This window comes from Pleurodeles waltl, chromosome 2_2 (genome assembly GCF_031143425.1).
Source record: "Pleurodeles waltl isolate 20211129_DDA chromosome 2_2, aPleWal1.hap1.20221129, whole genome shotgun sequence".
Classification (NCBI taxonomy): Eukaryota; Metazoa; Chordata; class Amphibia; order Caudata; family Salamandridae; genus Pleurodeles; species Pleurodeles waltl.
In genome coordinates, this window is record NC_090439.1 from 308533586 (window position 1) to 308556514 (window position 22929).

Sequence of the window (22929 nt, forward strand, 5' to 3'; positions counted from 1 at the left end):
AAAAAATGTTTAGGCTGACAAGTGCAGCAGAAATTTTATTGGTATAGATGAGACAATGCTGGGTGGTAGGAATTTTGTGGATTCCTGCAGATTCCGGAAGGTTCCATTACAAAAATGTGAGAAAAATGTGTGCTTTCCAGCAAAGTTGAAGGTTTGCAGGGCATTTTGGGTAAGGAAATGGTGTGGGGTGCATGTAAAGCACACCACCCTGGAATCTACTAGATGTTTAGTTTTCAGATGTGTCTAGGTCTTGTGGATTTTTCTACATGACAGCTTCCCAAAGTAAAAAAAAGTGCAGCCCTCACCATTCCAAGTGGGACGATTTTGAGAGTTACCAAGCTCTCATGGCCCAAATGTAAAACAAAAAACAAAAATAATCAAATATCCTCTTGCTTGCCATGGGATAAGATGTTTTAGTGCGTGAGGGAGGCACTGAATGACTGTTAGCCCCTTCAGTTCGGGTGGGGGCATAACCAGGCCCATACTGGTTGGTAGCCACCACCACACTATTTTCCTTTATTGTTTTTATTCCATCTAGTAGACTTTCTGTCCCCCCGGGGTGTGGATCGGGGGTAATTGCCCAATCTGCCCACTGGTGGGCAGAACAACTTTGGCCCCATTTATTTGGGGTGGGGGTATGGCCATACCCCCAACCTCTTATTTGGAAAAAAAAAATCTTCCCTGGTCTCTGGTGGGCTTTCTGCCCCTCTTGGAGGCAGATGGGCCTTTAAAAAATAGTCCAATCTGCCCCCAAGGGCAGATTGCCACAGTAATGTGCCCCCATGGGGAGCGACCCTTGCCCAAGGGGCTGCCACCCCAAAACAAAACACACACCAATCCATGGTGTCTAGCGGTTTGGCCTAACAAATATAGGCCGAAATGGCCTAATAATAATTTGCCCCCCCCCCCCCCCGGAGCAACCCTTGCCCAAGGGGTCGCTCCCCAAACATAAAAAAATAAAAATAAACAAAAAAATAATTATCCCTGGTGTCTAGGGGTTTTCTGCCGCCCCTGGGGGCAGCCCAAGGGGTCGCTCCCCAAACATAAAAAAAAAACAATAAATAAAATGTTCCCTGCTGTCTAGTGGATTTCTGTGAGCGGCCCTTGCCCAAGGGGCTGCTCCCCTTATTGGAAATAAGAAAAAAAAAAATCCCTGGTGTCTAGTGGCATTTCTGCTGCCCTATCACATCGCGATCGGGCAGCAGAAATGCTCAGAGAGACATTCATGCCTCTCTGCACCCTCCATGTGATCGGAGGAGAAATGCTTTTGCATTTCAAGCATGAGGGAGGATTTTGCAAGGGGCTGCCTGCAGCAGACAAGATTTTGTATCTGTATGCACCCCAAACCCACTGAAAACCTAAAATGGTTTGGTACCCCAACAATAAAGAGCATCAAGGAAGTATGTGCAAATCTTCAATGCTGATCTGCTTCTGAGGGCAAATCAGAAATGGTAAAAGATAATATATAAAGATGTACCTTAAGCAAGCTCTCCAGTAAAATCAGTCATGACTAGACACGTGTCTTGTGGCTACAAAACATACTAAATTGTGCATTTATAAACAACCACCCCTAAAGAAATACATTTAAAAATATTTGAGTTTTGCCATGCTCTGGACAATCCTTTAATTGGTCCAAAAGTTGCTTGTCTGCTTCAGAAATATCAGTCATGTAAAGTCATTAAACATTTTTTAAATAATTTTCCCTGAATGTGGTACAAAGGAATTGCACAACCTAATAAAACATTTTGGAAAACTGGACACAGGAGTAGACAAACATTAGGGCAGTGGTAAGGTTAATTTGAGAACATTTTGATATCGATATCTGGCTTTTCTTGATGAAAATTGGCAAAAGGTGCTAGATATGTCCACTTGTTAGGGTATTGATCCTGGCTGAGCTCTTAGTAACTGTTAATTTGAACAATAAAATCACGTCTCACCAGCATGCTTCTTGAGAGTTTGTATTTTCTCAAAAGTTTTACTTGCTTCAGATTGAGTCTGCAGCTCTTTGCTTCCTGTTTAAGTAACTTCAGTATGTGTGTGGTGATTTTCATCTTGGGTTTGAGGCGCACGGTATGATTACCAGGAACAAGGCTCTCAAAACAAAACGGGCATATCCTTTCGTCTGTGGGTTTACCTTTCAGTTCTGCAAGGGAAGGTCCAGAATGAAAATACATTATGGATTTCAATACAGCAAGAATTTGTTTAAAAAAGGTTCATTACACTGCTTCGTCAACAAGAGTGTCCTTGAATCAAAGATTATAGTGAGAAACAGAGCACTGACCACGGACAGCGACTGAATGTCTTGATAAATATAAGAATAAAAGATGACTTATGAAGATATGACAATAGTTCAGTTAGATATTAAAATATAACCTAAACTCAAAAATCACAAACTATTAAAAAAAGAAATGTAGATATCTCAAAAGCTATAAAGTTGCATTACAATCACATTTTATAATTATTACAAAGTTTTGATGTACTAAGTGATCCCATGTCAGGGGTGGTGCTTTCAACTAATATTAGCCTTTTAGTTTGCATTACTTTGCACAGTTTTGTAAGTACAACAATGTTAAAAGTGAGACTGCATGGTTTACCTCCTGTCCAACTTAAGGAGTACTTGGTCTGAGACAGAGTATCTTAATCAAGCTCTCACAATTCAAATCTACTGCACCCAATAAAATAGGTCACTGCAAGGTTTGACATTTTTTGGGCTTGATAAATAGCACCTGTTCAGAGTTTTGCCAAAACATTGGGGTTTTAATGGGTTTTACCTAAAACCTAGTAGGTTTAACTCAACTAAATGTATCAAGGGTGTGCAGACGTTATAATTTCGTACAACCAGTAATTTAAATTGTAAAAATCGAGGGCACTCATAATCTAGGCCTTTGATGTATGAATACTACCATGAGACTGTTGACAAAAACTTAAATTCTCAATTATAAGTGTTGAACCCCATTCATTGATAAACAATTCATTGCAGTTATAGTTGTTCCTGGGACTTTACTTGTGCCTCTCTTTCCATTGGTTTAGTAAGTGTTTGTATTCTTTCATCCTTTTTTAAGAAAGAGATCAGCAGCATGACAATCTTGTACACCACTCAGGAGAAGGTTCTTACGATAAGACAGTCCAGGCCAAATCAACCCAACAAGATTCCATTTGTTGGTTTTGAAAATAAATGTGCCAATTAGACATACATAAAAAGTGTGAAGGTTTCCATAACAAACATGTGAGATCTGGCTATTTGACTTGAATCATTAACCATTTTACTCCAGGATAAAAGGCTTTTCTAGCTGTTCCCTAACAGTGTTGCAGTCCAAATAGCCACACGCCATGAAAGATGGCCATACCCTGATTTACCAAAGGCTTTACAGTATGTAAAAGCAAACAGTGCCAATAGGTCTGATTTATAGGTTAACATGCTTATTGTATTCAATGGAGAGTTCAAGCACTCAATATGCCATCATAAATTCACCTGGCTGCATGTATGCATCCACGTAACCATCCAATAACTCATTCTAGTATTCACACAATTATCCAGTCTCAAAACAACATACGCATAAAATTCAACAAGTATACAAAGGATACATCAAAATTCAAAAGAATTACAGTAAGGGGGGCGCAGAGCCATCTATGGAGTAAGACAACTGCTCCATTTTCACCTCTGATGGCAGGGAGCACTCCCACAGGGCATAATGGAGTGATAAATGAGACAAAAACACACTAGGAGAAGTGCTAAACATATAACTTATATCTAATACTTGGGATGTCAACAACTTGGTTGAAACCATAAACCACTGCCCAAACTCCTTTCCCAGAAACACAGCTGCACGCAAGAACTCCGGGGAATAAACAAAGCAATGAACAAGAAGGTCCGAGTCCTGTTCCTGTGTGTGGTTAGATTGCAGTCCTTGGCAGGACAGCTTGGCTTGCGGCACAGGCAACAGTGGAGCCAGGAGAGCACATGCCATGCTGGAGTGTCACTGGAGTGGTCTAGGGCAAGGCAGACTGGCGCTGCAAGGCAGCGGAGGAGAAGAAGGATTGCTGGGAAGGATGCTTTATCACAACCGGAATAGGAGAAGCCAGCAACCTGCTTTACCTTCAGCAGTAGGTGGCAGTAGATAGCGGACAGTGAGGGGGGCATCTCTCTACCAGTTAAGTTTACTAAACAGACACAAGGGGCGCCATCCAACATAACGAGAGCAGCATGTCAGAAATGTAAAATCATCCTTAAATTTCTAAAACGCACTTGAGACCTGTAAGTAAAGAGGCATTCCATAAACTGAGTCATAAATACAGACTTCATTGAACTAAAAACAAACAACCTGAGGCTCCCTGTACACTAGTACAATTCCCTGGGAATCATATACTCCTTAAGAGCTTAAAAGTAATATTTATCTTGCTCTTTTCTTTCAAGAATGAAGAGTCAAAGACTAAACAAGGTGGCATAAACCATACAACATGATTGCCGTACATAATTTCAGACATTTAATTAAGGAACATACCATTGAGAGTAACTTCGGACACTTTCAATCAATCTATCAAGAATTTGTAAGGCACGCTTATCACCTGTGAATCAGTGCCAAAATAAGAATTCGTAAAGTATTAAAGATAATATTGGTGACTGGAACCAAGGCAAACCTTATACATTTACAGTTCTAATAATGTCCATGCCACTTATTCCTGTGATCTATTGTTAGAATGGGCCCCTGCTTATCTATATCATCCTTAAAATCGACTAGCCAATTGCTATTGTCTGCAGCTCTCTAAGTTAGCAAACTCCCAAATCCCAACAGAGCAAAATGACAGAGGTCACAATGGAAGCAATAATGACAGATTACCACTACCGGCATGAACATCGGTGATTTGGATTCACAATATCTGAATGGAAACTGAAATAAAATCTACACTCACACTTTGGTACTATGCATCGCTAACTAGACTCAACGGAATACCACTGGAAGAGTTAGAACAGCACTTCGATGCGTAACTATGGTATCTGAGCTGCAAAGCAACAGACGTGGAAGACAGTAATTGGAGCGCCAATATCTGCCTCTGTGGAAACCTGAATCCTCATACAAAGACGAAACGATACATTTCGTAATAGACTTTATCCTAAAAATGATCAAGAAACAGTCCACTGAACCCTTAGACTTTCAGAGAATGCATACATTGCACACACCGAACCCATGAAGACCAGACCAAAGTCGGTGAGAGCATACCCATTCCAGCATCAACATACACAAATCATCCTCCACACAGAGAGACAAAATAAAGGATCCTCCAACTACAGAAAACATAAAATGTGCATTACCACAGACTACTTATTTGAAACCTTAAATAAAATAAAAAGATACCTGGCACTTTGAACTGGAAAGAGATTTAAAAAAACATAAGATACGGCTTACTAGACTCTGCACCAATGATAATTATAATAGACAGCAACATTTCATAAATCTATGATCTGGAAAAAATTTGTAATTTCCATGACAACATTCTACCAGCATGACTGGGTACAGCCGCTCAGGAAATAAACAACCAAACAGAGCAGAGACACTTCAGACAAACGCAAGATTGAACAAGTTAGTTACCTTCGGTATTGCTCTTTCTTGAGGATACTATACCAAATGAAAATCCTCACCTTGTGAAAATTAGCAGGCTCCTGACTGGATCAAGACAATAGAAAGCAGGACCCCTGTCTGTATTATGATCTCTAGCCAACAAAGATTATCACTCATGCCCGAAGCTGAAAAGATATGTTAGGAGGCAATAACTACAGACCCATTTTACTCATGAATGTTGACATAAAATATTGTCCAAAATTCTTGCCACCAAACGCCATATAGTTATTCCTAAACTCATAAACCATTCCGAGGTAGAATTTGAACTGAAAGATCACCCTAAAATCACCTCAAAAACACAATCACATTTATTATGGAAATTCAGGGACAGACCTTGGTTTACATGGCTTACTATCTTCGTCTATTTGTTGTTTTTTGTTTATTTATTGTTAATACAGTGTGTTCAGTATACCACAGAAATCTGATACAAAAACATTCTTAAGTGATTCCTCCTTGGAACATTGTACTTTTACATAATGTCATGATAATTTCATGATAAATATGTCAGGTTATGCATGATAAATATGGCAGGGCATATACGTCTTTTCTGTTAACAACGCCACATCAATTAGGAGCCATGGGAGGACCAAATTATGTGGCCAAGTTGACTAAATATGCAGCAAGGAAAGGCAATCTATGTGGCATAATGTTGTACATTTGGTGCAGTATTACTACATTATTGTGTCATTTTTACACATGCTCAGACTATCTGGGTAAATGTTTCACCTTATCAACATCAGTTAACACACATACGGCAATACGCATCGGAAAGTTGACCGGTTAACAACTGCGAAGGGCCTGCAGCTGCAAGGCAACGTGTGTGACAGAATTTTAGTAACTTTTAACCAGTTTGAGCTAGAAATATGTTTTGATAAAATCTGCAAAGAATGCAGCAGATGCGGATTTATGAGGCAAATGCGAACATCAATATTTATGTGAAAAATGCTGCGGAATCACACAATTTCTGTGTCTGGTAACATTTCCTATCTAGACAGACCAGACCTATAGCCTGCCTCATTGGCTTGTCACTCTTAGCAACTCAATCCTGCTGTACTGCTCATACAATACAGAAAAAAGTAAAATACAAACACTCTTTCAGTAGAAGCACATATCATCTATTCAATCATGGGAATCAATATGTGGGCAGAGCTAAAGCCCATATCTCAATAGTGCCTCTGAACGCTCTTTTCCTGTTGATCACATAAGACCTGGAAACAGTTGCTCTATCAACCACGACCTAAGAAGATCCTTGAACATTACTAGTGCAGTCAGAATGATCTCCTGCAATCCACGGATATGGACAGTGCATTGAACTCTCTCTAGTCCTTCAATTTAAAGCCTGTTGCTGCATAGCTGTTTTTTAGCTTACCACTAGTATAATGTATCTCTAATAAGACTAAAACACACTAAGTTGCAAGGGGTAAGGAAAAGGCACGCAGAGCTAATCGTAGGTCAACTGTATTCAAGACCATTTTCCAAAAGAGAATGTGCTAGTACTCTGCTAGTGAAAGTTAGTGAATGTTAAAGAATAGGCTACTTGTAGAGCATGCATAGAGTATTGCGTCAGTAGGTTGAATAAAAGAGTAAAGAAAATCAAAAAGTAGTCCCAGAATTTGTTTCTTTGAAAAGTAACTGGATTAGGGATGTTGCAAGCACCAGACTGATAAGGAGCAGGGCTCGGTGAGCTCCAACTCACGGCCTCCTTTCTAAAGCTTTTTACAAAGCTCTAGATTAAATGTGATTGGTGCAGGGAGGCACATCCATTCCACTCACAATGACACTTTCATTTAGTTGCATTCTCTTGAAATTACTGCCATATGGACACTAAAGACGACAACCCTGTTGTAGTGTGCTGAAGTGGCCATGCTGGTGGTCCCACTCCAGTCCATTTGGAACAATGTTGGCTCAGCCATTTTACCCAACAGCAGAATGTGAGCCCCCAGACAGTGAGAGATCACCAAGGTAAGGTGGAGGATGAGACACGCTTACAGAATGGAACCTCTTCTTGATGGTGATGTGGCGGTAGTGTCGGAAGAGACATGATTGTATTATAAACTGAGGTAGCTTGGACGGAGGATCATTCAAAGCTGTGAAGGTCCTGATGGACTGAGGGTGGGGCAGCGCACGTCGACAGTGCCTTCTAATGTGCAAAAACTGAAGTGCATAAAAGTGGGACTGGTGGCCCAAAGTTCAATATCACCTATCACCCCTGAATGCTAGCATTATCCCCAAGGAGAAACAGAGGCATAAGAGAATAACCTGACTGGTGGTGTACAGCGACATTAAACTTGGACTAAGACAACAGACTTTATTCCTTCATGGGCTGCGGACTAGCTGAGGAATTTAGAGTTAACTTTGTCCTACTAATTTTATCAAGCTTTGGCTAGTGAATTGGAAATATAGTGGGCTCTGAAAAACGCACTCACCCTGTAGCAGCTGGCTTTATTACATCTTGAACACAAAACTAATGGGGGACTGACAAAAGACACATTCATATTATTATCCTCACTATTGTGATCGACAGAACTAATATCACCAGATTGATCGCTTTAGACTAAATTTGGCTTTGTTCTCCACAAGGTGTGTTAAAAATGGTAACCAGAGTACGATCTAAAAAGGACATCGAAACGGGTGTGGCTCGCTTCATCATTTGGTTTGCCCCTGCCTGATTGAAACCCTAATATCGTGCAGTTTCATCAGGGGGAAACAGAGACCGCAAGAGACGTTCATCTCATAAGAAGAAGACAGCAGCAGGCCCAGTGGAATCCATAAGCAGGCAGGACCATACAACTATGGAGGCTCTAAAGCAAAGCACTTTAAGCAGAAGCAGGTATACCGAAACTTGGAAAGTTTTGAATTTTTACCTCGTAATAAAAAGGGTTATTCATACCACAAGCTTATATACTAAGTAGTTTTCTGGGACCAACTCTACCCTGTACAGTTCTGGTGAATACGCAGGGCACTGAGGGGTATATACAAGCGCTGAAATATGTCAACTTTAACCATAAAATGAAGAGACACAGTTACCCCTCTATTATCTTTTAACATGAGAAATTAAAGCATTCATTATCCATTCATGACACAATCTTAATGTTTTTGGCCTGGACTTAGATGACACAATAACAAATAAGCAACACAGATGACAGCAGGGAGTTTCCATTAGATGTGTAGGTGACAAATCAACGCAGGCTGAACATTGCATCCAACTCTGTTCAGATGTATGATATACAGACATCATAAGGTAGGATCTCATCCTCTGATTATGTGTTCTACCTACACAGGTGCAGCACTGTTGATGATATAACTTGCATGCTGTGAGTTATAGTTTGACATTACTTTAGAATATACTCTCAAAATCAGTTCTGCAGAGAGAACAGGACTTAAACCTGTCTTTAGTTTCAGTAGTTTTTTTTGTTGATTAGGTAGACATAAAGAACAGCAATCAGGTGGACATGTCCACTTGAACCTGCCCCCCAATGCCAAAAAAGGAAATGCCCCCTCTACCTTCCCACACCCCTAACCACTCATGTACATAGCTAGAAGTACTGTCACGCCTCAATCACCCAGGCACTTCAGTTCTCCAGAGCGGGACACCGTCGTACAATCAACAAGACCACAGTCTCTCAGCTAAGGTTCCCATCGTCTTCTTTCTGATATAGCAAAACTGGATCCACAATCTGTTAAATTGACAGGACTTCTCTGCAAGATCGTGTAAGATTTGCTCTTGCCCCAAGAGGACTCAGAGCTTGTGTAGCCAAAGCTCATACATACAGTGGTGTCGCGGTCTGACCCCAAAGTGATAAGATAGTGTGTGTGGTCGCCAACAAGAGATGGGACTTTAGTTTGCCTGCTGAGGTGCGTAAAGGGTATATTCCTTCCGTTGATCTGCCCAGCAAGGCGAACATGGGAAGTTTGTCTATAGTCTGGCCAAGGATTTGTGAGATGGCTAAAAGGGGCCTGTTCATAAAGTTTCCCAAACGTGGAGAGGAGCACAGGATATGCAGCAAGCCTCTTCAACAGGTTTTCGGAAGTGCCTTATTAATAGTATGGAACTGTGTAAGTGTCAGATGCCAGCAGAATCGGATTTTGTGAAAAATCCCTGTTCCCCAGGTGTAGTGCGTGAAGGTATTGGCTCGAATAAACGTTTCATGCGATTGCTCTGCATCAAGGGAGATGCTGAGATACATTTCTCATTGTATCTGAAAGAGGAGTTGTGTATATTTACTGGAATTCTAGGAGTACATATATTTTAGACACTCTGGCCCTTATTACGAGTCTGGCGATCTTAAGACTGCCAGACTCGCGGTGGCGTCGGAACGCCGCAGTTGTGGCGGTCCGACTGGCACATTACAACTGTGGCAGAGCCGCCACAGTCCGATCGCCAACACTGCCAGGTTGCTGCCAGTCGACAGCCTGACAGTTTCGGCGGTTGTAATCCACCAAGGTGGCACTTCGTGCAGTGCCGCCCAGGGGATTAAGACTCCCCAACCCACCAGCCTTTTAATGGCGGTTTGACCACCATGGAAAGGCAGGCAGAATGGGGGCCCCATGTACAGCCACATCTCGCTTTCCAATGCCCGAATTACGGGCAGTGGAAAGCACGACGGGTGCTGCTTCACCCGCTGCCGGCTCGAGTACAAGCCGGCGTCAATGTTAAGGCCCTGTTCACCGAAGGCCCGGCGGCCAGAAACACTGTGTTCTGGCCACACTGGAACTCAGGTGGCAGTACGAATTTGCGGGCCGACTCTGTCGCCTGCCAAACTCATGAGGGCCTCTGTGTTTAAAAGAGGAAAGCTGTTGAAGGAATTTCTCAAAGCGTGTTCGTTTCCTAGTTGCTTCTTTTGTAATTCAAGCTACCCAGTGTCTAGTTTCGAGGGGTGGAAGTGTTCCATCGCAGGGATCTAATATTTTTGCTTAATTTCCTTGAAATATTTTAAGGTGGCCAGGGAAGGTCTCCAAGGGCTGCAGCATGTATTATGTCACCCTGGGGGACCCCTCACCATGCACATACACACTGCCTTTGCAGCTTGTGTGTGGTGGTGGGGAGAAAAAGGCAAAGCCGACATGGCACCCTTCTCAGGGTGCCATGCCCACAGACCACTGCCTGTGGCATAGGTAGGTCACCCCTCTAGTAGGCATTACAGCCCTAAGGCAGGGTGCACTATATCACAGGTGCGAGCATAGTAGCATGAGCAATATGCCCCTACAATGTCTAAGTCCATTCTTATACATTGTAAGTGCAGTGTAGCCATATTGAGTATATGGTCTGGGAGTTTGTCATTATGAACACCACTGTTCCATAGTGGCTTCACTGAATACTGGGAAGTTTGGTTTCAAACTTCTCAGCACAATAAACCTTAAAACCTCCCCCTGCAGGAACTGTAACACCTAGCATTAAGCCTCAAAGGCTTAGGCCTCTTGTTACAGTGCCCCAGGGAACCTCAGCTAGTAGAGCTGCCCGCCCCCAGACAAAGCCCCACTTTTGGCAGCAAATCCGGCAGGAAAATTAGGGAAAGTAGGAAGGAGTGACCACCCCAGCTAGGAACACCCCTGAGGTGTCCAGAGCTGAGGTGACCCCTTCCCTGCAGAATCCTCCATCTTAATTTGGAAGACAGGGACCAAAAGGGTTAGGTTTGTGTCCCCCTCACCAGAGGGATTGAACACAAGAAGGGTGTAGCCACCCTCAGGGTCAGTAGCCATTGGCTACTGCCCTCTGACTCCTGTAACGACCCTAAATCCAGGATTTAGGGGCTGCCCTGAACCCAAGTCGACAGATTCCTGGCTACCGGACAAGAAAGAAGGACGGCTAAGCTGAAGCACCAGCAGAGAAGAAGGAAGACGAAAACGGACTTTGCCCCAGCCCTACTGGCCTGTCTCCTGTTTCAAAAAAATTGCAAAAGAAAGTGACACATCCAGCGTGACAAGCGACCTCTCCCAAGCCTCCAGAGGACTTCAGCATCACAGAGGACTCCTGTGGACAGCAGCCCTGTCCAAGAAGAAACTACAACTTAGGACTCCAGAGCCTCCCCGGATCCGTGAGTCCTGACCACTCAGGGCCTGATGCCCACAGCCCGTGCTCAGGTAGTCCAATCAGCTCGAGAGGATCCCCAGGCGATTCTGAGCAAGTAATCACCCTGGGTTGCCCTCTTCTGCCCCCCAAGACGCCACGCTGCCTGCAGTGTGAATCCAGAGGACCCTCCTGACTGCAAAAGCTGACAAAGATATGCAACGCCTAGAGGTACATTGCACCCACAGCCCCAGGGACTTGGAGAACACAACCTCCGGTGCAGCAACCTTCAGTAGACAACCCTTGTGCTTATCCAGCCAGTGGTATTCCTGAACCGACCCCCCTGGACCCAGCCTGCAGCATCTAAGTGACCCCCCGGGTCCCCTTATAGGAAAGCATTAGGAGCAGGAACGCTCTGTTTGCACCCTGCACCCGGCCGCCCCTGAGCCGCCAAGGGTGCCTACTTGTGGATCCCCTGATGCTCCTCTAAACCCCGCAGGACTGCCCTCCAAAGACACAGGTACTTACCTGCCAGCAGATCTGAAACTGAGTGCCTCCAGTCTCCGTATGGGGCCCATGTTAAATTTGCCTCAACTTTGACCTCTGCACCCGGCAGGCCCCGAGTTGCAGGTGGTGGGTGTTTGGGGTTAAATTGAACCCCAACCTGTGGACTTCCTAACCCCCAGAGACTGGAACTGTAAGTGTTGTACTTACCTGCAAAACGCACTACCTTTTCTTCCCCCCAGGAACTGTTCTGGAAATTGCACTGTCAACTTTTAAAACAAATTATTGCCATTTGTTCAAAAACTGTACAACTTACTAATTCCAGTCAAAGTAGTATTTATGCATAAGTGAAATACTTATTAATGTATGTACTTACCTGCAACTTGAATCTTGTGGTGCTTGAAATAAATTAACAAAATATATGTTTGCTACACAACAACCAATGGTCTGGAGTTAAGTCATTGAGTGTGTGCTTCTTCTATTGTCTGTGTGTGTACAACAAATGCTTTGCACTACCCTCTGCTAAGCCTAACTGCTCGACCACATTACCACAAGAGTCCAGAATCTTCATTAGATCCAGTCGCAGTCAGGTGGGTCCTCTGGATTCCGGCTGCAGGCGTCGTGTTGCCCTGGAGGGGTCAACACAGGATGGACTCAAGGTTGGAATTACCTGGGGACCTTCTCTGGTCCAGTGGGCCACATAGACTCGGGCCGTCGGCGTTCAGTGCAGAGCAGGCAGGGCTCACAGAATCGGGGTGGTTCAGGAGTCCTTTTGGATGGTTTCTTCTAGACAGGGCAGCTGTCCTTGGAAGTTCTTGGTCCTCTGCTGGGCAGGTATTCCTCCGGGCGTTTGTAGAGCCTGCTGGTCCGGCAGGATGCGTTGCCTTTTTGTAACAAGAGTTCTGAAGCTGCAGACAGGCTGGGAGGGCTGGGGACAGGTCAGTTGTCGTCTGGAGTCTTCACTGCTAGGGTTGGCTTTGCTAACATGAACTGGAATCTACATAATGTTAAATACCTTTATGTACAGCTTTACAGTGGATTAGAGGAAGCAATAGCCACAAACATTAAAAGGGCTAAAATCTCTCCTCATCCACACTAGGGAGGAACACCTTGTCCAAAATGATAGGTCTTCCTCAGTTATTGTATTAGTTGGTCTTTATCACCATGGGTCATAGGCACTAATTGTTTTGTGAATTTAACACAATGCTGTTTGACATTGACAAGGGGCCAGGTAGACGCATGGTTATCCCCACATAAATTATGCTTGCCCATTGAGGATGGCATTCCATAGACATCCGACTTTGAGGCTTACTACTTGCCGGCAAAGCTTAAGTGGACAAGACAATGGTTGCAGCCTGGGGTCCCAGCTGAAGGAGGCTCCTAAAGGAGGATATCAGGAATAATCTCAAAAGAAAAGGTCCTTTCTGATTGTTGCAAACTTGACATTCTCTGTCCTATCCTGTTAAACGTAGATAGATGCTGCTGGAGTTGATATTTAGAAAGTCCTACTCTCCCCCTTTGGTGCTTCTCCTGGCTCAAATGGGCCGCTATGCACACACATTTGAAGCTGTGGGAAGACGCTAAACTGACCAATGTAGGTGATTTGTAGAAATCTGGGAAAAGAACAGATTTTATGCAACTCTGGACCATAGCTGGTCTGTTGTCATACAGTGCAACAGGCATTATTGACACTGTACTTTCAGAAGCCAGGTGGCATCCATCTGCTACGCTATAAGAGGCTCATTTAAATGCAGGCTCACAGAACTAAAGATGAAGGGGGGCAGTTTAGATCAAGTATTTACTGACCAGAAATGGGCAACAGCTCTGATAGTTACTGGAAATGTATTAAAATATTGAAAGATTCAAACTGCTCCAATTCAGCTACATTCACAGAACATATATGACTCCCAAACAACTGCACTACATTTATCCAGGGGTACTGCAGTCCTGCCTTAGGTGCAGAGCAGAGGAGGCAGCTTTCTATCACACAGTGTGGGCTTGCCATATTCGGCAAAGGTTTTGGACAAAAGTGGTGGACAAGGTCAAGCAACTCTGCCTCATTAACCCCTTCGCTGCCAGGCCTTTTCCCCCTCCTGTGCCGAGCCTTTTTTTGGCTATTTGGGGCAGATTGCGCTTAGGCCCTCATAACTTTTTGTTCACATAAGCTACCCACGCCAAATTTGCGTCCTTTTTTTCCAACATCCTAGGTATTCTAGAGGTACCCAGACTTTGTGGATTCCCCAGAAGGAGGCCAAGAAATTTGCCAAAATACAGTGAAAATTTCGGTTTTTTTTAAAAAAAAGGGGAAAAACGGGCTGCAGAAGGCTTGTGGTTTTTTTCCCTGAAAATGGCATCAACAAAGGGTTTGCGGTGCTAAAATCACCAGCTTCCCAGCTTTCAGGAACAGGCAGACTTGAATCAGAAAACCCAATTTTTCAACACAATTTTGCCATTTCACTGGGACATACCCCATTTTTACGATTTTTTGTTCTTTCAGCCTCCTTCCAGTCAGTGACAGAAATGGGCATGAATCCAATGCTGGATCCCAGAAACCGAAACATTTCTGAAAAGTAGACAAAACTCTGAATTCAGCAAGGGGTAATTTGTGTAGGTCCTACAAGGGTTTCCTACAGAAAATAACAACTGAAAAAACAAAATATTGAAATTGAGGTGAAAAAATCTGCAATTTTTCACTACGTTTTACTCTGTAACTTTTTCCTGCAATGTCAGATTTTTTAAAGCAATATACCGTTACGTCTACTGGACTCTTCTGGTTGCGGGGATGTATAGGGCTTGTAGGTTCATCAAGAACTCTAGGTACCCAGAGCCAATAAATGACCTGCACCCTGCGTTGGGTTTTCATTCTATACCGGGTATATAGCAATTAATTTGCTGAAATATAAAGAGTAAAAAATAGCTATCAAGAAAACCTTTGTATTACCAAAATGGGCACAAGATAAGGGGTTGAGGAACAGTGGTTATTTGCACATCTCTGAATTCCGGGGTGCTCATACTAGCATGTGAATTACAGGGCATTTTTCAAATAGACGTCTTTTTTACACACTCTCTTATATTTGGAAGGAAAAAATTTAGAGAAAGACAAGGGGCAATAACACTTGTTTTGCTATTCTATGATCTCCCAAGTCTCCCGATAAAAATGGTACCTCACTTGTGTGGGTAGGCCTAGCGCCCACGAAAGGAAATGGCCCAAAACACAACATGGACACATCACATTTTTTCACAGAAAACAGTGCCTACCTGTGGATTTTGGCCTCTAGCTCAGAAATCAAATTTTTTCACAGAAAACAGAGGTGTTTTTTGCAAAGTGCCTACCTAAGGGTCGCTCCCCATCTCTAAAAAAACAAAACAAACAACAAAAAACACAAAAAAAATATTAGCCCTGGCGCCTAGAGGTTTCTGCAGATCGCCTAATAACAATAATCCGATCTGCCCCCAGGGGGGGCAGAAATGGCCTAAAATAAATTTGCTCCCCCCACCCCCCCTGGGGAGCGACCCTTGCCCACGGGGTTGCTCCCATTGCGTGACGGTGCAAAAAAAAAGATCCCTTGTGCCTAGTGGTTTACCTAAAATCGGCCGATCTGCCCCCAAAGCGGGCAGAAATGGCCTAAATACAATTTGCCCCTCCAGGGGAGTGACCCTTGCCTAAGGGGTCGCTCCCCATCTCAAAAAAAAAAAAAAAAAATTGCCCTGGCACCTAGAGGTAACAATAGGCTGGGGGGGCAGAATATATGTGCCCCCCAGGGGGAACAACCCTTGCCTACAAGGTCGCACCCCTTGCATGAGAGCGCAAAAAAAAAAAGATCCCTGGTGACTAGTGGTTTCTGCCCTCCTTGGGTGCAGATTGACCTAAAATCGGCCGATCTGCCCCCAAAGCGGGTAGAAATGGCCTAAATACAATTTGCCCCTCCAGGGGAGCGACCCTTGCCTAAGGGGTTGCTCGCCATCTGTAAAACAACAACAACAACAACAAAAAACCCGGTGGCTAGTGGCGGCCTAATTAAAATAGGCTGATCTGCCCCCCTAGGGGGGCAGAAATGGCCTAAAATAAATTTGTCCCCCAGGGGAACGACCCTTGCCTAAGGGGTCGCTCCCCTTACGTGAAATTCATGACCAAAAAAAAAACTCCCTGGTGTCTAGTGGTTTCTGCCCCCCCTTGGGGGCAGATTGGCCTCATAAAAATAGGCCAATCTGCCCCCAAGGGGGGCAGAAATGGCCTAAATATAATTTGCCCCCTATGGGAGCGACCCTTGCCTAAGGGGTCGCTCCCCACACCTAAAACAAAATACTAAACAAAAACAAATACAAAACAAACAATTTTTTTTTATCCCTGGTGACTAGAGGTGTCTGCCCCCCTTGGGGGCAGATCGGCCTAATAATAGGCTGATCTGGCCCCAGGGGGGCAGAAAAGGCATTAAAAAAAAATGCCCCCCCTGGGAGCGACCCTTGCCCAAGGGGTCGCTCCCTTATGCCAATTTCCTTTTTACCAAACACATCCATGGTGTCTAGTGGGGGTTTTCACAGCCGGATTGCTTTCAATCCGGCTGCCAAAACGCCGAGAGAGAATTTAAAGGGAAGGAAATACATTTCCCCTTCCATCCCTGACTTGGGGGGCTGGGGGAGAACCCCACAGAGGGAGAGCTAGCGCTCCCTCTGGGCTGAGTGCCCAGGACGTAATGGTTACGTTCTGGGCACAGCAGCACTGTGCCGCAGGACGTAACCATTATGTCCGCGGCACAAAATGGGTTAAAATAGTAGATATGGGGGCGTGGCCAAGATGGCGCCCTGATCAGACGTGTCTGTGAGCGATCCGCGGCCTGGGCCTGAAAACACAGCATAGCGATCTGGGGACCCCCCAGTCTCTGCCGCCAGCCCCCAGCCATCTCAGAGTGGAGCGCTGGTGGGAGCGGCCCAGCACTGCAGCGGAGGAGCTGATCCCGGCTGGGCCGCTGAGGAGGCCCGTGACGCGCGGGCCATGCTGGTCAGTGAGGGCCTGGTCTTGGGCCTGCGCACAGCCGGGAGGAGACCTGACAAGAGGAAGTGGCACAGGGTGCCCAGACAGAGAAGCGGGAGGACACAGGCCCTGTGGCGCTAGAGCGAGGTGAGCTGGGCCTGCACTGGAGCACTTGCGCAGCGGCACGGACCGCACCGCAAAGGTAGCGGGACGTGGGGGCTGGGTCTGGGTCTGACGGCGGCGGCGCACAATGCTGACCCCTGGCCCCCAAAACATAGGAGACCCTGACCGAGGGTCACTGGGGGCCCCGCTGCTGATAGGCGTTATCATCAGAGAGGCGTGGTGCTGATAGGGCTTAGGGCATCCCCCCACTTCTCAGCATACTTGTCGCCTGCGGGCGGGGCGACCTGGAGCACAGAGTTACAGGAGGCAGTTAAGCGGCGGTGGCGATCGGCCCACAGTGGTGTCCAGCTTTTAGGGTGAGGCGGAGGGGGGTTGCATCCCCCCAAGAGTTTGCACAATAATCCCCTGCAAGGAGAAGCGGGAATGGCCTCCTCCAAATCTAAGAAGGATCAGTCAGTCCGGGAGATGCTGACCAGATCCACTCCAGCACAGAGCAAACACGCCGATGCTCCCACTCAGTCTCAGGTGTTCGCAGACAAGGGAGATGCGGAGGACGATGAAACAGCACCAGTTACGAGAGGATTTCTTACCTCCCTATTGAACTCCCCGAAGACGGATCTTCAGGATCTGTGGAAGGATCTCTCTCAGGATATGCGCGAGTTGCTCTCTCACCTCATTGGGGGAGAGACTGTCAGGTATAGAAGACAATGAGATATCCAGAGGAGAAGAAGTCGAACAGCTACAACAAGAGATCCTTCGCTTGCAAGAATGGCAGGAGCAACTGCAGATCACGACTGAGGACCTGGAAAATTGCTCCATCACCACAACATACGAATTAGAGGGGCCCCTAATGGGGTTGAAGAGGACGACAGAGAGTATGCTGCGGCACTGTTCCGCTTGCTTCTGGGTCCAGAGAGTAAACAGGAGATACTGCATGGCCTGGTCCACAGACCAGGCCGAACGGGGGGACTGGATCGCGTCCTCCAGACATTCTAGCTTGTATCCACAACTTCATGACCAAAGAAGACATTCTCCAAAAGGCGAAGAATCAACCTCAGATCCAATTTAGGGGTCACACCTTGCTGCTATATCAGGACCTCTCTCTGCTTACAATACAGAGGCGTAGGGCGTTTAGGCCCATCCTGGACTACCTCCAGTCTAACTCCACACCCTACAGCTGGGGTCACCCCTTCAGACTCATATTCCGCTGGGGCGACCAGACATGACAAGTGAAATCAACTCATGAGGCCCGACGGATCCTAAACATGGAGGAAGTCGATGCCGGGGTGGAGGGTCTGGGGAGATGGGGGGGGAGCCCCCAGAGAGCTGTACCGGATGGAGGTGAAAGGAACAGAGACGAAGACTGCCATGACCATCGTCTGCGGAGAGAGCATGAGAGAGACAATCTGTTCTGAATAGTATTGCTGCCGGCACCAATTCATAGTCATTGCCTGCTGCCAGCCGCCGGTGGGAGGATCCAAGGGCCGCCCTGAGAGCCCTGATGTGACGGGCACTGACATGGGGCCTGGGCGGCGGAGCAGCTGGACGACGTACTCTGACCTTACGAGACAACCCTGAGCTTTGTTCGAAGCCCCGTTGCTACTGGACTTCAAATAGAGGACTTGGTTGTTGTTAGATGTGCACCTGTTGTGCCGCTTTGTTAGTAATAGTATGCTCCTCCCGCATGAAATGCCATAAGGCACACATGCCTGCAGACTACTACATAGGCACACAATACAGGGTTACTCCAGTGTCCTGGCTACTCACAACACACGGATGCCATAGCTTTCCACCTCGCACTCACACACTTGACACTTAAGTGCCTGAGCCTCAATGTTCGAGGCCTTATTAATCCCTCAAAGTGGCTAGCGATCCTTTCCTTCCTTGAGCGGTCAGAGAGCCATATATGCTTACTACAAGAGACACATTTGCTATCCAAAGACCTACCGAATGCGCTCCAAATGGTTCCCTAAACAATACTGGTCTTCAGCTTCCATGAAACACAGAGGGGTGGCGATCTTAGTTTCTAAAACATTCCCTGGGGAATTCCTCACCAAGGTTCATGAGATAAAGGGTAGATATTTAGCCTGCAGGGTGTGGATAGAATAATTCCATTTCACAATAGCTAATATTTATGCACCTAACGCACAGCAAGAGGCTTTCATGACACTGGCTCTTTCTCTGACGTTAACCACCCCTGACACAGCAATACTCGTGGGAGGTGACTTCAACCTTGTTATGGACAACGAGCTAGACCGGTCAGGGCACCGACATGGGCAGACAGGTGCTCTTATCCCAGCAGGCCTTAATTGGCTCACAGACTTTGAGGATGTCTGGAGGAAGGCACAACCGAACCTCTGAGATTATACGTTTTACTCAGCAGCAATAAAAACCTATACACGCATAGACTACTTCCTGGCCTCTTCTGAGTTCCGAGCCCGTGTTCAGGAGACTACAATAGAGCCCCGTGCTTTGGCCGGTCATGCCCCTATAACTTTAACGGCCCAAATTGATATCAATCGCATTCGGGGCCCCAGATGGAGATTCCGGGACAAGCTCCTACAGACACAGAGTGTGGTAGATGCGTTGAGACACACGATCACAGATCACCTTGGCCGAAACGACGATGGGTACACCTCTTTAATGGCACTTTGGGAAGCTCTTAAAGCAGTGGTATGCGGAGAGGCAATTTCTCTCTCTGCAATGGAAAACAAAGCCCAGAAAGAACAGAGGGCGTTGTTAGAGCAGAAGGTAGCTGCACTGCAACGCTCCCACAAACGCACGGGAGCCCCACGAGTCTGGAGGGAATGGGAGAAAGCCCGCCTCCAACTGAAACAATTAGATTGGGATCAAGCCGAATATATTACAGTGCGGCTCAAACATAAATATTATATTGGGGGCAACCGCTGTGGGAAGCTTCTTGCCCACAAACTAAGGGCCCAACTCCATGCCAACACCATCAAGATGGTACGCTCCTCCTCTCTGGGAGAGGTGCATACAGACTTGCAAATTGCAGAAGCGTTCTCCAAATTTTACAGAGCGCTATACACAGCAGACACCACCATCACCCTACATCCCTCCACATACATCAATGTTTGCACATTCACTCCACTCTCACAGAGAGACGCAACTCTTCTTGACAAACCAATCCAGATAGAGGAAGTGATATCGGCCATTTCCCGTCTTAAGACAGGGAAGTCGCCAGGCCCGGTTGGCTACACCCCCCTTTTTTACAAAATGTTCTGCCCCGAATTAGCCCCAACACTCACTAGACTCTTTAATTCCTTCTCAGAGACCAATGCCCTCACCCCCAGTATGCTGGAAGCGACTATCATTGTAATTCACAAGCCAGAAAAGGATCCGGAGGAGTGTGGCTCATACTGGCCCATATCCCTTTTAAACATAGATGCAAAGCTGTTCACTGGCATCTTGGTGCAACGCCTCAACCCCTACATGCCTGGGTTATTGGACCAGGACCAAGCGGGTTTCATACCTCACCGACAATGCGGAGACAACACGAAGCGACTTTTACACCTTATAGACAAAACACAAAGATCACAAAGAGAGGCACTACTCCTTACTACTGATGCGGAGAAGGCGTTCAATAGGGTGCACTGGCCCTATCTCTTCAAGGTGTTGGAGCGCTGTGGTGTTGGACCAACACTCCTGAACTGGATAAAATGCGTATATAAAGAACCCAAAGCGACTGAGACAGGGCTGCCCACTCTCCCCGCTTCTATTTGCTCTTTATATGCAGCCCCTAGCACAGAGACAACGGGCCAATCCCCTTGTAACAAGCATTCAATTTGGGGGTGATTGCCACCTCATTAGCCTCTATGCAGATGATGTGATCCTTACTCTGTCAGAACCCTTGGTTTCACTACCGGCGCTAACTGATGCTTTACACAAATTCGGTTCCACATCAGGCTTCAAAGTGAATGTACAAAAATCACTAATTCTAAATCTGTCAGTCCTTCTCCACTCATGAAGCGGAACTATGCTCAAAATTCCCCTACGTTTGGACGTCATCGCATGTCCCATACCTTGGCATTGATCTAGCAACTACGACCACAAAAACAGCTCACAGGAACTACGCTGCCCTCTCCAATGCCGTATTGAAGGACTTGGAGGTATGGAGTAAACACAAACTTTCACGGTTAGGCAGAATAGCTGCAATAAAAATGACAGTCCTACCGCGCATACTCTTACTTATTTCAAGCAATCCCTTTTGCCCCGCCACCTAAAACCATAGTTGCACTTAAGTCAGCGACACTTATATTCATATGGGACCGGAAACCTGCACGCATCTTGCGTTGCACCTTCTGCCTTCCTAAGACAGAATGGGGGCTAGCGGTCCTGTGCCTCTTGAAATACTATCAGACAGCTCAGCTGCGGTTCCTGTTGGAGTGGAGTCGCCACTCACCGAGAAACACTGGTGTTTCATGGACCAAGCTGTTCCAGGGTCACATATATGGAAGGAGCCCCGGCTGCAGCGTAGACACAGAGCTGTAGAGCTATACTCTTCCCCGATCACTAGCACAACATTCCAGGTCTGGGACTTAGTGGCAACCAGGAACAGTATGATGTCCTTTCCCTCCCCTATGACTCCGATTTGAGCGAACACTGATTTCACCCCCGGCCTGAAGGCAGAGGGCTTTTAACGATGGCATGACGGGGAGCCTATTTGATCGCCTAAAAGATGCTTGTGGGCTCACAGAGGCAGATAGGATGACATACTACCAAGTTAGACACAGGGTACTCCAACCAATGGTCAAGCCCCTAGTGGCGAGGTCACCCACAGCATTCGAGAAGTGGCTATTGCTTAAAAAAGATGACAAGCAGCTAATTTCCGAGCTTTATTAACACCTTACAACCACCATATCACTTCCTAAAACTAAGGGACTAAAAAGGTGGGAAGCCGAGGTGGGGAGGGACCTAACGGAAGAGGAATGGGAAGGAATTCACTACAGAGCACATGACACAGCTCACAACATGTCAGGTGCTGAAACAGCCTATAAAAAGCAACATATTGGTACTACACCTCCGCAAGAATACATTTGGGGGAGCCCACTAAAACGGAACTTTGCTGGAGGGGGTGCGGAAACACGGGCACACTCCTACACCTGCTATTGCATTGTCCCAAGCTGAAACGATACTGGAGTAGTATCCTAGATGAAATCAATAGAGTATTCCACACAGAAATTCCCAGACTCCCAACATACACCATCCTTGGCTTACCCAATCCTCTCACCTCCCTCTCCGATCCTTACGAGGACGGAGGATCACCCTTGCCCCTAATGCTGCTCACCAGACAATATTAGCCCTGTGGGGCATAGACACGATTCCGAGTCACACATCGTGGCTGCACAATTATGGTTCATTTTAGGGATGGAGAAACTACCTCTGGCAGCGAGCAGCAGAAGTTTCCAGAATATGGGAACCCTTCATACAGATTTTGTCTGCTAAATTTAATGAATTCACTTGCCCTGCATACTTAAAGACCCTGCGTCTGCGGAAGGACAAGTGATGCCCCGTTTATAGCTAGAACTGCCCGCCTATCTTCTGGGTCGTGGAGGGAACTGGACAACTAGTTTGTGTGTTTGTGGAAGTGGGATTCAGGGGGACTCTTGACATAACAGCAGGGAGGAGTTGCTTCATTTTCACCAGTTGTTCTTTTTGACTGTTTTGTATTAAATGCATACGGG

The 22929-nt window shown here is 46.0% G+C and overlaps 1 protein-coding gene across 1 annotated transcript in view; it reads right to left on the reverse strand.

Annotated features, from left to right (window-relative positions):
- Positions 1-22929, reverse strand: part of C2_2H18orf21 (chromosome 2_2 C18orf21 homolog) — a 153899-nt gene that overhangs the window by 30897 nt on the left and 100073 nt on the right. Inside the window, exon 3 of the mRNA XM_069219775.1 lies at positions 1938-2143. Coding sequence (XP_069075876.1) covers positions 1938-2143 — 206 coding nt within the window. The remainder of the gene's footprint in view (positions 1-1937; positions 2144-22929) is intronic.